The sequence below is a fragment of the Apus apus genome, chromosome 5 (assembly GCF_020740795.1).
Source record: "Apus apus isolate bApuApu2 chromosome 5, bApuApu2.pri.cur, whole genome shotgun sequence".
NCBI lineage: Eukaryota > Metazoa > Chordata > Aves > Apodiformes > Apodidae > Apus > Apus apus.
In genome coordinates this window covers 10867004-10883027 of record NC_067286.1, presented here as the reverse complement: position 1 = coordinate 10883027, position 16024 = coordinate 10867004, and the positions used below count along the sequence as shown (strand labels likewise).

General features: G+C 40.6%; 1 protein-coding gene across 5 annotated transcripts in view; it reads right to left on the bottom strand.

Moving 5' to 3' along the window:
• The window catches only part of SBF2 (SET binding factor 2), a 259204-nt gene extending 244364 nt beyond the window's left edge, over window positions 1-14840 (bottom strand). For 4 of the 5 annotated variants that reach the window (XM_051621095.1, XM_051621096.1, XM_051621097.1 and 1 more), the window contains exon 1: window positions 14637-14817. In XM_051621095.1, the coding sequence (XP_051477055.1) occupies window positions 14637-14691 (55 nt within the window). In that variant the 5' untranslated portion in view covers window positions 14692-14817. Of the gene's footprint in view, window positions 1-14636 lie in introns of all 5 variants that reach the window. The other variant, XM_051621099.1, reaches the window with a different exon arrangement.
• Between the last annotated feature and the right edge of the window lie 1184 nt (window positions 14841-16024).

The window sequence follows — 16024 nt, the reverse complement described above, 5'->3', positions numbered from 1 at the left end:
AGTGCCATCCTCACCTTCATTCACATCCATGTGCCCTTCATGTAATTTAAAACCAGACTACAAAGAAAAAAAACCAACACAAGTCAATCTGTTCACTCAATCCTTAACATCAACAGTACATATATTTTTGCCCTGACAAAGGAAATTTTACAGCATTTTTTAAACTCAAAGTGTAAGTATTAGCACTGCATAAAGGACAAAGGAATAACTCTTTTTTTCCCAGAACAAAGCAGCTGCTAAGATTTGGGGTTTGTGTGGGTTTTTTTAAGTCTACGTGCCATTGCTCACCTGCAGGTGATGAGGAATGACAAGTCATTTGGGAGTTTCCCACCCTGTGTATTTCCTGTGGTTCCAATAGACTAAAACAATTAAATAATATTTTTATCTTCCCAAAGCATGATTTTTACATAACAGCTGTAAAAACGCACATTAACAATAAGATTTCTGAGTTCCATGTTTCCCTCATACAAAATATTCTCAGAGCACAGATGATAAATGAAGCCTTACAAAGGAGAATGATTCACATATCCTGGTAGGACAAATATTTTGTCTGGACTGACTATAGACTAAAAACACAGCAAAAACAAAGAGTTTCCAGTAAGTGTGAGCATATCTTATGGCCCATACATATTTAGCAAACATTAGCTTCTCACCCACCTGCAAGAATGGCATTAATGCCAAGGTTCAGGCTGGTCATCATTTCTACCAGCTAAACCCCACACAAGTACGTGCAAGCCAGTATTGTAAAGTAATATAGGATGATCTCAAGAGAGTTTTGGCCCCCAAGCACTTAGACACGTTTTATTCTGCATTCTCCAGAACTCCATAAGCCAGGGATGAGGAGGGTGAAGGGGGTGGGCATGAGCAAGGCTACGCAGTTATTTGCCTTCTGTCATGCCAAAATTTCAAAGAACTGGTGCATCACCACTCAAACATCCCTGAGTTACCCACCGCAAGCCCAACAAAGGAATGTTCTGCTGTCTAAAGATAAGAGGACTTACCTGAAGCACCTTCTAGGAGAACAAACTGGAACAGAGACTGAGGAGAATGATTTTCAAGTCAAAATAATGATAGGCCAGACCAACGGGATCAAGTACCCACAGAATGCAATTCCATCAATGCTTACTTGACTTAAACCGAATGGAAACAAATACGTATCGGTGATCACACTTGCACAAGGGCAAACACAAGCAGATTGCCACAGTAGTCAAAATCATCTCATGATGTTATCTTACTAAACTGCTGCATGACAAACTTTGCTCTTCACAGCTGCAGAAAAGTTCCAAACAATATGCTTAGCTTCCTAACCAAGAACAAAAAGAATGAGTCTACTTCAAAAAGGCAATCAAAATTAACACCATTGTTTGAAACAGCCACAAATGTCCACAAGTTAAACAGTATTTGTTTGTGCTCTGCCTTTCAAAGGTTAAGAGTTTATTTCATTCCCTCCTCCCCTAAGAACACAGCTGCCAGAGTGACTTAAATGAAGTGGGAATCAATACAAAGAATGTAGTCCTTTGTAAGAGACACTAAAAACCAGTATGTTCTACCCAAATTTATTTTCAATCTACACACATTAACTTTGAAAGACCTGAGGTGCTACTGTGTATTTATATTTCTTCTAACACTAAGAGCCTTCACAAAAGCTGAACTTCGTATAATGTGAATTATATTTTGTCCATGTAACATAACATTATTTCACCTGATCTCTAAGCACAGCAAGTACTGCAAAAGCATTAAATACTTAAGTGACTAAACAACAACAAAAAATTAATAGAAATGCCTAAAATAAACATCAATTTGTGATTTTAAACAATTAGTATGTTCTCTCAGTTTTTAAGAGAATTCTTTTAAAACTGTAATGCCAGAATAAAGTATGATTCTCTGCTTATGTGTTAAAACACCTATTTCCTTACTGCCATCTCCTGCCCCACAAATAAGCTACACTGCCAAAATCTGACACATAAAAATGCATTTTCAGTGCACGCACCATTAGCAATAATAATAAAAAAAAAAAACACTAAAAAAAAATCCTTAATTCATACTTAGCAAATTTAAGAAACTGAAGGAACTGGTTGTCTGAAATTAGAGCATAACTGACAAAAGCAGAGCTGCATATCCGTGTCCCCAGAAACAATTAAAAGCCACTTGACTATGAGTGTAATAAACTAATAGAACATAACCTCTCCCTTCTGAGGTTGTGGCAGGCTCAGAATATTAACGGGTGTATTATAATGTGTCTATTACAGAAGAAAGCACACATTCTTCTAAGTGACAGTAAATCACGTTTGTGTAAGTAAGAATGCCACTTTCAGATAGGTCTTGTACAGAAGCAAGGTTTATGTGATCAACTGCCTTTAACTCAAATAAATATTGTCCAGTGACCCTGAAAAACTCTAAGGACATTCAAGACTAAAGACAAAATGTGCAGAAAGATGTCACTAGTTCTGTTGTTTATTAAACAAGTTGCTAACTTGTTTCTGCAATACCCTGACACTTATAACAGCCTAAATACACCACAAAGCACTTCAAATTGAATAAGCTTAGGAACATCAACTGAATATACTTTCTGCAAATTTACTCACTACACACATTCAATCATATTTAAAACAGCATTAATTCTAACTCTCAGCTATGATATGTGAGTCATTATGAGGCTTAATGCTCAGTTTTTGTTTTGGGGTGGTTTTTGGTTTTGATTAAAATCACTGCAGGCTGAAATACAAAACAGCAACGAAGCTGTTCTTTTTATATATAAGCACACATACACACACATTATATATATGTACATAAATTATTAATTACATTCAGTTAATGCAGATAATAACCATGTTAGAGGAACAGATAAGAATTCAACGTGATCTTGAAAGACTGGAAAAAGTTATGAAAAAATGTTAAGTTTGACTAAGGAGAACTGCAAAGCTGCAGAGTCAGGTCAGAACAGTTGATTGCACATATATGCGATGGCCAAATAGTTATCAGTTTAGTTAAAAGGGATATAGAGGTTAAAGTAGACCACAAAGTGACCCTCAGTGTTGTGATGCTGAAAAATAAAAAACGTTTTTAAAACTCAGAGTGATGTCTACACATGGAACTGCCTGCAAAACCAGCAAGTAACAGTCTTACTCTTCGTATTGGTGGGATTTAATGTTAGCTAAGTTACCACATCCATCTGGTCACCACACTTCAAGGAGTACAGGAGTAACAAGCTTAAAATTGTACCAAAAGCCACTTGAGTCAAATACTATGAAAACCCTTCCAAAAGTCTGACAGAGAAGCTCTGGAACAGGCTGACAAAGCAGGTTATAAAAGTGCTGTTATTGAGGGTTCTTAAGATGAGTCAAACAAAGAACCACCAAGACAAGCAAAGGTTACAGCTAACTGTGCCTCAGGGGAGAAGAACGGACCAGGTGATTACAGGAGGCTCTGCTCAGGCTTTCTTAAGATTCAGGACCATAGAAATCAGAGCCAAACAGGATCTCTGGAATTCACCTAATTCATTCTTGTCACCTAGGCTGCAAGTCCCAACACCACAATTTTTTCTGATGGGTTTTTTTCCACCATTCCATAATGTTTATTTCTGAATTTACCATTGCCATTACAACCAGACATTAAGCTGATGTTTACAGAGAACTGCCCCAACAAATTCCAATAACTTTTTCAGTAAATGACAATAGCTAAATTGGAGATCATTGTGTGAATATATGTTAGAACCATTCTTTCTCACCAGTGCTTGTACTTTAGCTTGTATTTATCAAAACCGCATTTCATCCAAAATTTTAACATCTAGTCACTCGGTATCACAAGCTCTTTATGGAGCCCTTCACCATAAGCTTTAGAGTCAGCTATCCTGATTTATTTTTTTTTAATCTTCTGCAAGTCTTATCCCCTTTACTATTCCACCTCTCTTTTATCAGATATTTACAATTTGAATGAAAAAGGTATCCAAAATTAACCTTGTTACCATGACCATGTTACCAACTTTGCCTACCAACAGTGACCACTTGTCTCTATCCTCTAATCTACTCAAAACTCGAGACTCTTACTATTTAACCAGCAATAGCTTAGATTCTTCCAAAAACGCAGATATTAAAATTTGCTGAAAATTAAGACTGGCAAAACAATGTTGTCAAAAATCTTTGTCCCTCTGCTGTAAAAACTGTAACTTATAAAAAGTAAGTTACATGTTATAATGTTATAATGAAAACAACAGATTATAAAAACAGTCTTTCGAGTTAAGCCTCTGAAATCCTATCTCATTGCAATGAGGAACAATCCTTATTTTTGTTAGAATTAAGTATGGATGCAATTGTTACCTTGTGTCTTCTACTAGGCTACTAACAAGAGCAGCTATGACTTTCAATGACTGCATCTAGAGACTTAGACCAGTGAAGCCGCATGTTGTTGAACTGCAATTTTCTAAAAATGGGTCATTTACTAAAAAACTGGACTGTATTTTCTTAAAAGAAAATTTTAAAAATAGAAACCCATAATCGAACACACACACAAAAAAAAAAAACACACAAAAAAATTTTTTTTTTTGAATGTAGAAACAATGCACAAAATTAGAAAGGTAGAAAGTGTGTTTTCTGGTTACTTTTCAAGACCACTCACTCACAAAAAATAAAATGTTTCAGTGGCAGTCTTGCCGCTTTCAAAAAGATGCCATGTGGCAAAAGAGAACAGAATAATAAAAACAGCCTACACAAGAATATTTTGCTAATATGTATGATCTCATCTCTCTCTCTTCATAATAAACACTATAAAAAAATATTTGGAAAACATGGTACTGAAACAACAACCTTACAAAAGTATCACTACTTGAATCAACATTGTTTACACAGGGGCAAACCTGGTATCATTATTTATGCAGATTAATCAAACAGGAAAGAAAATCTTTTGAAAGAAGAGTTTTGAATTCTAAATCACAAACATGTGGCTCGCTATGGTTTTGTTTCTTTTTCAGTTGCCTCTAACTGAAAAAACATGACACTTGCTTTGGCCGTCCTGCTGAATTATAATGCCATCCCAGCTCACACACCACAGCGTTGACACTCTAGTCCTAGTACAATCTACTAAGATGGTTTGGGATGTTCCAGTTCTTTTTGCTTCTTCTCTGCTGGAAATGATTGACCCCTCGGAGCTGGAAAAAGGGAACATGTGCCCCATGCCTCAGTCATGTCAATACAAATCCAGGTGCCTCAGCTTTAAAGCACGTTTACTGGCAGCTTGAGTCAAAACCTCTCAGCTTAATAGTGGAATGAGCACAGAACCAGTCCAAGTGTCTAAAATCGCTACACAGGCAGTTGCCTCCAGCTAAAGGACAAACCTGAGACTTTCACAGGCATTATCTCAACTCACTTCAGAAAGGTGGACCAGAATTTGTTACTTAAAATACAACTTAAGCTTAAGCCACTATAAAATATTTAGAGAGGAAAAAATCTGCAGCACACAGAAAACTTAGAACGTGAATGAATTTCTGAACACAAACTCTAAATTCTGACTAGGTTCTTACCACAGAAAACACTCTTTTACTCTGTGCTTATGCTTTATTATCTTACCCATTTAGGAAATGCAATTAAAAGCATCCATTCCAAACTTTGGACTTTCTACCATTTCCGAAACTTGCTGATCATGAGAAACACACACCAATTAGTTTCCGATTTTGCAGAAGCAAATAGCTCCCCAAATCCATTAAGAATAATTCATTAATTATATTTCTCAGAAATGTGTGGTGAACCCCAAAGTCAAAGGCAATGCTCAGGCTACTGCTCCTCCCTCCCTTAAGAGGGAATTCCAACTAGTTCCTCAGCTGCAGTCAGGTACCACCTATTGCTCAGGCAAAAGCATCAGGCTGAGCTACTTCACAAAAAGCACAGCCTGCCTAGAAGCTCACCAGCAGCCGTGCCAGTCACAGCACCATGAACCTTCAGAAGGACCCGCTGCTTTACTAAATAAGCAGTGACTGACTGAACTGCACAAAAGCCATCTCCAAGGTTTACAAGCACTATGAGTTTTCAAAGCTGGAAAAGAAGAGGATATCAAAGGCAAATCAAGACCCTTCTACTAAACACAATTAATTCAGTAACAACTTTAAATCAATCACATTAGCATTTGCTATCAGCTCATACAAGAATCAGTATTGAGAGCCGTGTTCAAAACGTAAAGCAGAGAAGAAAAAAAATTCTCAGACTGAAGATTCTAAGAACTCACAAACTAAATGAGAAATAGATTAAATAACCAATATAATAGGGGGGAAATGTGCTTTTACATCTGTGTTTTGGGAAGAACAATCAATTATCCTTTCAACTATAAATCAAGAAGTTCTAAGTTCTTCAAAAATAGGAAATCTACTTCTCCCTTCACAAGTTACCAGTCAGAAGAAAGAAAACCAAAATCCTCCTGTAACTTCTACTAGAATGATTTGTTAAACTTAGTTTTAAAATAGCATGTAGTAATGACAGAGAACAGTAACAGCTTAGTCACTGCACAAGCTTCATAAAACTACTATATATTTTCTGGGAAAAGAGACTAATCATGAAGAAACAGCTCTGCGGGAACAAAGCACGTGGCTTTCTTTTTTATGTAATAGCAATTAGCATTTTTTTTAAAAGCAGCCTGTGTAATAGCATTAAAAACCACAGATTTCCTAATTTACTGTTATTTTAAAAGTACACTATGCCCATTCAACAATATTTCACGAATTATGAGTCCATTACAGTTGTATTTATGACAAGATCACAACTCTGTCCTTTTGAAAAAGTCCCGAGTGTTGTCATACAGTCAATTTATGCTCAGTGCCACTTAGGAATTATATTTATAGTTTACAGAACAATAGTCACCGAAAAGGACAAGTGTCTGTATTTCTTCATCCAAAGCGCAAACACACGTGTTAAAACCGCAGATGTAAAATGTGAAGGACTTTAACAATGTGCCTCTCAAACTAAAAGGTTTATTGCACTACAACCAGTAGTTATAAGAAACTAAGAAGAAACAGAAGTGCAATGCTTTGTAGATGTGCAAATAGCTAACAGCTATAAGCACTAATACGGGCATTCTAACCTCTTATTCTGTATCTATTTTCAATTATTTCTTACTTAGCCAAACTAAATGCACCACCTTAAGTCTTCATGCTTAGTATCTGTCTTCAGCTCAATTACTTCAGAAAACTTCACATCAAATACCTTTTCTGTTTATAAGAAATAAGACTGGGGGAAAGAACTTTTTTGCCTAAACTAAAATTCTAGCAAATACTCTTTTAGGCCCGAAATTTATAGCAGGAATTAAACCTGGTGTTTGTGCTTATGTGATGAACTCATATTTATTTAAAGATGAAAAGCACAAGAAATCAGACTGACTGGATCAGAGGACTTCATATCAGAAAAACAGAGAGTAGATAAAAATGGCTAAACAGAGATTAAGAGAGAGAGAAAGGAGGGAAGGCGAAAAAGAGAGTGACACTAAGGTCAGAGGTTCTTCTGGGGTAAACCTAGAAAACGAAACCAGAAGACAGAAAGAATTTTAAAATACCAGAATGTGTCAAACAGAGCAAGCAGGAAGAGCACCCAGGGCCTTACAGAGCAAGGGTTCCCAAAACACATCAAAGAGATATGCAGCCCACTACTGAGTCTGAAGGGGACACTGCCAACTGATGAGTGCTCCTGTCACTAATATTTATGGCATCTGACAAAAGTAGCTCAACGAAACCCCTTTTACAAAGCACTATTTCCCACAACTCAGGATTCTAGAAAGAAGAGTCCTAACTCCTTTGCATCAGCAAGTATCTGAGAAATCCTCTGCCCAAATGGCACATCTTCCTTCCAGTTACTATTCCATTAGACCCAACATGTAAATTTATTATGTAAAAAGATGTTTCCAGTCCCACTGAAGACTTACCTAAGTGCCAGACAGCAAATTCTCTGGGGTTTGCATTTTTTAAATTCCTACCTTTTTCTTTTTTTTCCCTTCACGCTTCTGAGTGATTGATTTTGTTACCCCAGTAACATTACTTTGTCTGTTTTTATCCACTGAGGTCTCCCAGGGTCCAATGTGGATTTGTATGAAGCTGCCCTGAATTCGTAACCAGAATTATGATGACTTTCTATTTTCTGTATGTTAGTATTCTTCTACTACAGCTACACAAAACCTCAGATGGTGCTGTCACCAACTACTTATTTTGGGGGCAGCAATAAGAGTCTTTTGCTTATGTCTTGTTTAGTGGAAATTGTGATTAGTTGCTTTGTTGTTACCCTGAGCACGACTACTACAGAGCAAACAAAGTCCACAAACTGTGTTTAATTATTGCATTTTTTCATACCATACAATTTGTAGATTGACAATTGAGAATTGTAAACATTGGAGACATGAAACCATAATGTATCTAGTCACTAACAGATAAGCAGTAACAAGCATGTTCTTGGCTCAATGAGCAGGGATTTAGCTGCCAAATCCCAATCAACACTAATTGGATTGTCCTTGACTTCAGAATATAGCCCTGACAGCAAAGTAATAATTTATTTCAATACACACATATAACTGGACTACAATTCCCAAAATCAAGGAGAAGAAAATAATGTTATATACAATAATGTTATATTCTTAGAAGTTTGTTTTTGTTTTTTTTTCACTATATAAGAAAGAAGCCTGAAAATCTCATGTTACTACCAAGGAAGAGTAAAAGAAGAGATGAATCAATGGAAGATTCCCTAATTACCAGTGTATATTTTTAAGATACAACTTTCACTGATGTTTACCAAGGTTGAACAGCCAATCTACCATTCCACATTTTAAAATTAATCCACAGTGATTGTGGTTGTCCTTTGTTTTTTTATTTTGTAAGTACCAGTAGCTGGGGAGGTAGCTGGTATTTTAAATTCATATCAATGAACTACAATAGCAGTGCAATTATGTTCCCCAGTGTTGTAAGATAAGATTGTCTGTGACACTGGAGGAGTTAAATGTCATTCTCACTGTCCCCCTACTGAAAAATATGCTTGTGGTTTTAGAAGGCTAGTGCTTAAATAGTATTCAAGCATGCATAATAAAGTGTTTTCCATGAACATGCTGCAGGAAAAATGTCTTTTTGTTAGACAATCCACAAAATTAATACAGGACAGAAAAGGGAAGAGTTTCTTTACTGCAATTTAGTCTAAAATATCCCCAGAGATACTTAATGCTACTTCCCCCAACAGAATCTCTGTCCTCACATTTTTGGACAAATGAAGGAGGCGTAGAGAATAAACATTCAGGGTCCATGAATGTCTTGATTTAAACTGAAAGGTTAAAAAAAAAAAAAGAGCATTGCTGTTATTATGATGGCAAAACCAAGTGAGTAGAAAGTTTCAAATCCAAGTTCTTTACAAATATTCATTAGCAGACATTTGAGGGAAAGAACTACTCTGTACTGATTTTAAGATTTTTCAAAATTATAGTGAATCCATAAATGAAAAACAACTAATTTTTTTAGTCAACATTATATATTAGAAGAACTTGCTTTAGTACATTTTAAGAAGACAAGCTACCCAAAAAAATACCAGTTTTGTTGGGTTTTTTCTCCAAGCAGATTTTCAAGATGGTGTTATCTAACAAAAAACAAACCAAAGCAAATGAAAAAAAAACACTACACACACCACCACAAAAAACCCACATGCAATAGAAATACTCCCTTCTTGTTCTGTTTCAGCGTGGTATTGAGGAGACCACTGTATTTTTAAACTGAACTGAACAAGGACAAGGTTTGTATAAAGAGATAATTTCTTACACTAAAGCAACTAATTTGTTTGGAAAAGTTTTCAGGCACCCATGCCCTTCTCCAGTCACAGCCAACTACAGTAATCTCTTACCAATACAATGTTACTTACATATCTGCATTCCACTTCAGTCCTGATAGTACACTTGTTGTTTCGTTAAATTACAGATACAAGAATTCTTCTGCTACAAAAAGAAGGATTTTGGTTTTGTTGGATTTATTTTTTTCCTTTAAGATTTCCCTAGATTGCACTTTAATCAAGTTAAGCAACAGCACAGATAAGAAAGCCAGTGAAGTAACAACTTGATTCCCTTACTGTTCTATGTTTTCTGTTTTACAGAGATTGCATACCAAGACACCAAGAAATCATCTACTCATATACACACTAGCCCAGAGGAATGTCCAACTATGAATATACAACAAATACTCAAAAAAATCCTGATATTATATGTTATTTGCCCCACTAAATGAAAAGTATACTCTTCACAGGCAAAATCTGCCCACAGAAAAAATAGTAAGACAACTTCATTTAGGAACTTCTCTCATTCTATCATCACTCGCCTAGTTTTAAAATCCAACAAGACATGAACTTATGTTAGATAAGAAAGGCTTCCCTGAAAAGAAGTTGATAAAAATCAGAAGAGAAACAACCACAACTGAGCCTACGCATGTTATATCAGCATTTATCAGTTATGACAACAGCAAATAAAACTGCTATACTGTTGCAAGCCTTCTGTCATACATATTGCAACTGCATGCACAAGCAAGAACCAAAAGAAGTCTCACAGAAAACATTCACTCCATCTCTCAGGTTTTCAGAGTTAACTGCTTGGTACGTAACAGCATCCCGTAGGAAAGCCATTATGGGTTTATGGGCAAATAAATCAAACCTGGTATTTAGTTCTCTCTTCTTTAACCTTGCCTTTCAGTTCCTGAGCTAAGACAAAAAATGTTCTCTCTTTTACCTTTTTCAAATAACATCATATGTAAATTCTGGGGATAAATTTATTATTATGGCTACACCAGCTAAAATAGAACCAAACAAAACAAAAAGGCACTTTCTCATGCCCTTCTATGATCTCTGCAAACATCTCTGGTCTTCCTAAATCCCATTGACAATCCATTATGCAAACATATTAAAAGGGAATTTTTGGTGAAGCACATCAAACACACTTCAAAATCCATGAAAAAAAGAAAATTTGATATACAGTAAGGTCTTTTGGGATTTTCTCCAGCTTTTAACCCAGAGTGCTTACATTTTCTAGCACCTTTTGTAACAAGTTATATAACTTTTATGCTGTGCTGATACATCGGAGAAAAATGTGGTTATCTACCTTAGTAAACCTTCAGCTGAATGTAAAATAAACATGGTAAAGCAATGAAGATTGGTGCATCACTGAAATCCTTTACATTTCCATTCTTAAAATAACAACAAGAGTTTTTCTTAAATTTGGGGGGTTTATTAAATCTGATTTCTCCAACTCTACCAAGACACTGAACTTGAATTTCCAACAGGAGCTGCTGCTATCACAGCCCTTTGTAGCAGCTCAGAAGGAGATTTAAAATACACAACAGCAATCACAGCTACCATATATTTAAGCTTACTTTTACGGTGAAAGATGAAGACTAAGTAAATTTTAAGCAGGAATACAGTCAACTATACCTGAAATACATAAAAAGCTAGGTGAATCAGATCATCCTTTTCAACACGAAAACTTTTCCTTAACTTCCTATGGGCCTGAAAATCGACAGACACCAAAGTTGCCAACAGCAAAGCTCATTCTCCACTCAGGCTGAATTTCCGTGCATCTTGCCAAGCACAAAAACTGCCTGTTACAGGAACTATTCAAAAGCACCCATTACTCTCCTTGGAACGTAGGAGACACAGGCATCTAACATCTTTGTGCCCGAGGTTCTAGGACCATTTAAGCTGATATAAATTGAAGCCGCAGTTATCTGACCTCCTTCTGCATGTTCTCGCTACTCCTTTATGCTGATACCGGCATTCACCTGACACACCAGCAAGCCAATGTGGATCGAAAACTTAGCAGAAAAGTAACCCAGAAAAAAAATCATTCAGTGACCCAGGCAAAGTACTCAGCAAGAAGGGTCTTTTTGAGAGGTCAGCACCCCAAAGCAAGCTGAAAAGGGAAGGAAGATCTAACAAAATAGAGATGACAGCACCAGGACTGTAGTACCATGAATTTACAAAGGCCTAGACTGGAAAAAGAATGAACTTTAAAAATGTTTAACCCCCAAAGAATACTTTCTTTGATTTATAAAAATGTTCATCTTCCCTTCAGACTGACTTTGTTAGAGAAAAACTTATAATAACAACGTTTTTCTGCAACAAGAAAAATCTAGAAATGCACTCCTAAATTGAAAAAGCACACAAATGTAGCTTTTTAGATATTTATAGTTAATGTTTTTGAATAGTGCTATATGATCTGCACAGGAAAGCAATATCATCAACATATTTTCAGTATATTGCACATAGTGGCACATGTGAAAAAACGGCTGCTACCGAGAAATGGCAGAGGCAGTAGGACTTTTCTGGGAGAACAGTCATTACTATAAACATCCTTTCTTTTTAACCACAAGTCCATATTATCCAAACTGCTGCTGACGTACAGGTTGGGGAAGAGGGGGAAGGTTACAGGATTTTTGTTGGCTTTTTACAGAAAGATATTCCATGGACTATTCCTTAAAAAAAAAAAAAAACACTACAAAATGTAATTACACTCAACATTAAAAGCAAACATTAAAATCAAGTCAGAACCTTCATGAAGATGGAAAAAACAAACAAACACAACAACAAAAAAAATCCCACAACCAAAGAATGTTTGCTCCTGCTTTTTCATACAGAAAGAAACATAATAAATGCATCAAGAAACTATGACTTCTACAACAAAAAAGAAAGGTCAGTACACCATGTATTATGGGATCGCATGTGGGGGTAAAGGAATTTGGAAAACAATGCATGCCTAGTCTTCAACAGAATGTTGTTCCTTCAAGCATTTTTTTGTACGAAGCATTAAAGTAACAGTGAGTAAATTGAATAATGAACTCTTAAATAGTTACTTTCTGGGCACAACCTTTTCAATTTAAGGTTCTGGAGTTATTTCTGAATCTTTTCAACTTCATCCATGTAGATAACTCTACTAAACTTCATGAGACAACTTCTATACAGAGAATAAACACATAATTAAAGGCTATAGATGAAGATGTTCTACCGATATAAAGGTTTTCAATGTCATCTGTGATTTTCTTTCACATCGTGGCTATATCAGATTGATCATACCCTTTAAGAAGGCACTTTATTTGCTTTGTCTCTTCCTTAAAAGCACCCTGGGATTTTTTGATTGCTTCTTTATTTTTATTTGGGCTCTCTATTATTGCTGGGGACGATGTTCCAAACAGCAGAGAGGGGAGGTCTTTATTTTTAATATAAAGTAATCTCCATTTCACGTGTCTTATAATTTTACCACTACAATCAGGACAAGTCTGTTTCCAAATGAGGTGTGATGGAAAACCATGCTGTAAAATTAACGGAATAATAAAACTGGTATAGTAATATCCAGGAGACCACTGGCAGAATTTTTTAAGCTGCTATATCTTTAAACACACAGATATAATGATTTATCTAAAAATTGTATTTCTTTAAAAAAATAATCTTACTGTAAGAGTTTATAAGCTACAGTATTAGAATTTATAAAGATCACAAACAACTGCTACTTCAAAGAATTATTTAAGAGTAACAGACTTGAGTGTTGTTTGGTTTATGCATAGTCAAGTAAATTAGGGGACATTAAGTTGTTTAAAATATTGTTTATTAACAACATACATTTGAAGGATCGTTCTGAAATACCCAGCTGAAATACACATACCAGTTGCCAACCACTTCATTTTCAAATCAGTTTATATACTGATTTAAGATCTCTCCAGCAACAAATGTGGTATTATCAAAACATAAAAGTTACGTAATAGAAACCACACTCTCTTCACCCACAAAACGACAGCTGATAACACTGCTTTACTTTCATCCCAGCAGACAGAAAACACCTCGACTCTCTAAGAAAAGCAGTCACTCCTGAAGAGCCCACCGAGTGCCAGAGCGCTTCCCCAGTTGCTCGCTGCGGCACCTCGTGAACGGGCAACCAGCTGGGAGACGCAAGCCAAGCTGGGGAAAAGCCCCACAGCCTTCTAAGACTCCTCGGTCTTTGCTTTCCCTTGAGGCCGCCGTGTATGTGCCTGCGTCCACAGCCCCAAGGCGGGGGCACGGCCGCTCCCAGCCGCGGCGGCCCGGGACACCCCAGCAGCCGGCCCGCCGCCACTGCCTGGCCGCAGGGAGCGGCCGCTCGGGCACGGTGCTGTGCCCGTCCCTGGGCGACACGTTAAGCTGCCGCCTCTTTCTCCAAGGAACTGTTGCCCGTTTGCAACGGCCGGGGCGGCGGGGCAAGGCCGCAGGGTCCGCCCTGGCCAGCTGCCGCCCGCCCGGCCCCGCGCCGTGCCCCGCTCCTCCCGTAGGGCCGGGAGCGGGTCAGCGGGGCTGCCAGGTGGGCTGAGGGGGCCGGAGGCTGCGAGGGCCCGGCCAGCCGGGCGGCAGGAGAGCCCCTCCGCTTTCCCGCCGCCCCGCTCCGCCTCAGGAAGGGGGGATTAACCCTTCCCTCGCCCCCGCCGACCGCTGCGCCCCTTGCCGGGGACAAGGCCGGCCCCGCTGCCCTCAGCCGCCCTCCTTCCCACGGCCGGACACGCTCCCCGCGTGCGTGGCAGTCTCCTCCTCCTGCGGCCCAACCGGAGGCGGGAGGGGGCCGGGGCCGGGCAGGAGCGAGGGGAGGGGGGAAGAGGCCAGGCACCGCGGGGCAGCCCTGCGCGCAGCCACACCTACCTGTCTTCTCGTGGTCATAGCCCACCACGATGAAATAGTCGGCCAGCCTGGCCATGGCTGAGAGGAGCCCGCCTCAGGCCTCACCACCCCTTCTGCGGCGGCGGCGGCGGCTCCCGGGAGGCTCAGCATCCTCCCCTCCGCGCCCGCTGCAGGAGAAGCGGCACCACCTCAGCCATGTTGGAGGTGCGGGCGCGCTGTGCGCCTGCGCGGCCGGGGCTGCTGCGCCGTGACCCCGCCGGGCTGGGCGTGGGCTGCGGGCTGGCCGGCGGCGCGCGGCGCGGCACGGCCCGGCCTCGCTGCCCGGGCGTGGGGGTCGCCGCCGCAAACCCTAGCGCGTCCCTTCGCAGCCCGCCTGTGGTTTGTCTCCTCGCTGCCTCCCCCGTGCAGCCTCCCCGCCCGGGGCGCAGGGCGTCCGGAGCACTTTCTCCCGATCTGCACGCCTGGGCAAACGCGGGTGCCTGAGCGGGACTTCCCGGCTCGTGAGCTGCCGGGGAAGGGGTCGCCCCCGCTTAGACGGTGCGAAAATAAAACCCAGCGGCGGACTTAGCCCCATGACGCCCCTTCCCACCGAGCTCGGTCTCGGAAATCGAGACTGAACATTTGTAGGATGTTTCCTGTTTACGTTCTACCCGGGCTGTGCGGAACATGCCGCCGCGGGGGAAGTCGGCCTGCGGCTGCCGCGGCGCTACCGGCCCCAGCAGCAGCGCGCAGCGGCCCCGCGCTACCGGCCCCAGCGACAGGCGGCCGAGTGGCGGGGAAGGGATTTCAGCTCCGGCCTTCCCTCACACCGGCAGCCGCAGCCCCTGACCCGGTCGCCAGCGGCCGCTGCCCTCCCTCCCTCCCCTCCGGTGCCCGGTCCTGCCAGCTGCCGCGTGTCCCGCCCGCTCTGGCTGACGTGGGCTTCCCTTCCCCGCGGGTGCTTGGCGGCGGCAGCCCGGAGGTGGCGGTGGCTGCTGACGCGGGGACGGCAGGTAGCGGCGGGGCGTACCGCTCCTGGCCTCCCGGGTGCCCCGCAGCGCAGCGGGGAGATCGCGTCTTGCTGTCTGTAACACCTTTCGGACTCTCCCCCTCGAAAGTCTGGTGGGCTTGCCAGCAATCGCACAGGTGCTGGTGATAAACAGAGCGCCTGACAGGAGATCGCTTGGTTAACTGGTGGTCTGCCAAAAACGTTCTGATAAGCTTCCATGCACATCCTGTTTGACAGCACAGAGAGAACAAACAACGCAAAGGACATCAGTTTCACTGCGGTGGGGAACTGAGGCAGCCGTGGGTGCTATGGTGCACATGAAAAGGCAGCACAGCCACTGGGTTTGCTCCTGACCAGCTACCATCACGAGGGACCCAGCAGACAGGTCATGAGTGGTTTCACAGAAATTTCTGCTTCCATT